The 1,125-nt window shown below is 38.5% G+C and overlaps 1 protein-coding gene across 1 annotated transcript; it reads right to left on the reverse strand.

Moving 5' to 3' along the window:
• Window positions 1-593: 593 nt before the first annotated feature.
• On the reverse strand, window positions 594-1,125 carry LOC124890684 (dormancy-associated protein 2-like; the record flags this gene model as incomplete). Its single annotated transcript, XM_047402464.1, is given in 1 exon segment — window positions 594-1,125. A coding segment is annotated over 1 exon segment (315 nt), but the record flags the coding sequence as incomplete, so codon positions are not given.

Below are 1,125 nucleotides of genomic sequence, written 5' to 3' on the forward strand. Positions count from 1 at the left end.
CCCAAAAATGGCTATATAGCCGTTGGGCCAACGGCTAGTTTGGCCCAAAATCTAAAATATCTTTTTTTTTTTTATTTTTCCGGGCCAGGACGGGCCGATTAATTGGAGGGCCTGAACCGGGCTTGGTCTGGGCCGGGTTAGCCGGACCCATTTTAACAAAATAATCGGCCCGGGACCCGGAACCCTAAAGCCCTAGGGCTTATCGGGCAGGGTCAAACCGGGCCGGGCTAGGTAGTTCGGCCCGGCCCACTTGTCACCCCTACCTTCAATTAATTTGTCCTAATTTTCAATTACAACCTTAAACTTTACTGTTAAATTTGAGGTAGTCCTTGTAAATTATCCCTCTAATATTTATTTTCCATGCACATATTTAATGAGCAAGCATGAAGGTCCAACCAAGGAGATCAATTAGTTGGAAGCATTTGTCTTGATACCACCAAGAACAGGAGCTACAAGAATTTAAGTTATATACATCGTTAGTCTAAAAAATTCAGAGGATAGATCAAAATTTACACAACTTAACTTTCGAAAAGTAACAAACAATTAAGGATGGAGGAGTAGATTAATAATAAGCTGTGAAAAAAGAAGAAACGTAAGTTATGAAAATATATTATTCATATCGCAATATATTGTACAGTAAGATATTACATGACCAACCATCCACATGAACTGCATGGTGTTTTATTCATACTTATTACAACAAGGCCTAAAGTAGCAAGACTATTACAAAGTATTAATCTTGCCACTACGTACGTGCACAAGTGTTTTATAATAGTACATGATGCTTTATTGTGAGGATTGGCAAGTCATTTAATCATGGCCTCCACCTGGTAGTTTATATTCGCCATCGGAAGATTTATATCCTTTGTTATGTTCGTCGTATGAAGATTTGTATTCATCACCAGGGGATTTATATCCATAGTTATATTCACCATCTGAGGATTTATATCCTTTGTTATATTCGCCATCGGAGGATTTGTATCCTTTGCTATATTCGCCATCGGAGGATTTGTATCCTTTGTTATATTCGCCATATGGAGATTTATATTCGTCATCAGGGGATTTATATCCATAGTTATATTCACCACGTCGGGGTTTATGTTCGCCACTGGTGGATTTATATCC

Source organism: Capsicum annuum, unplaced genomic scaffold, assembly GCF_002878395.1.
Source record: "Capsicum annuum cultivar UCD-10X-F1 unplaced genomic scaffold, UCD10Xv1.1 ctg22133, whole genome shotgun sequence".
NCBI classification, from domain to species: Eukaryota; Viridiplantae; Streptophyta; class Magnoliopsida; order Solanales; family Solanaceae; genus Capsicum; species Capsicum annuum.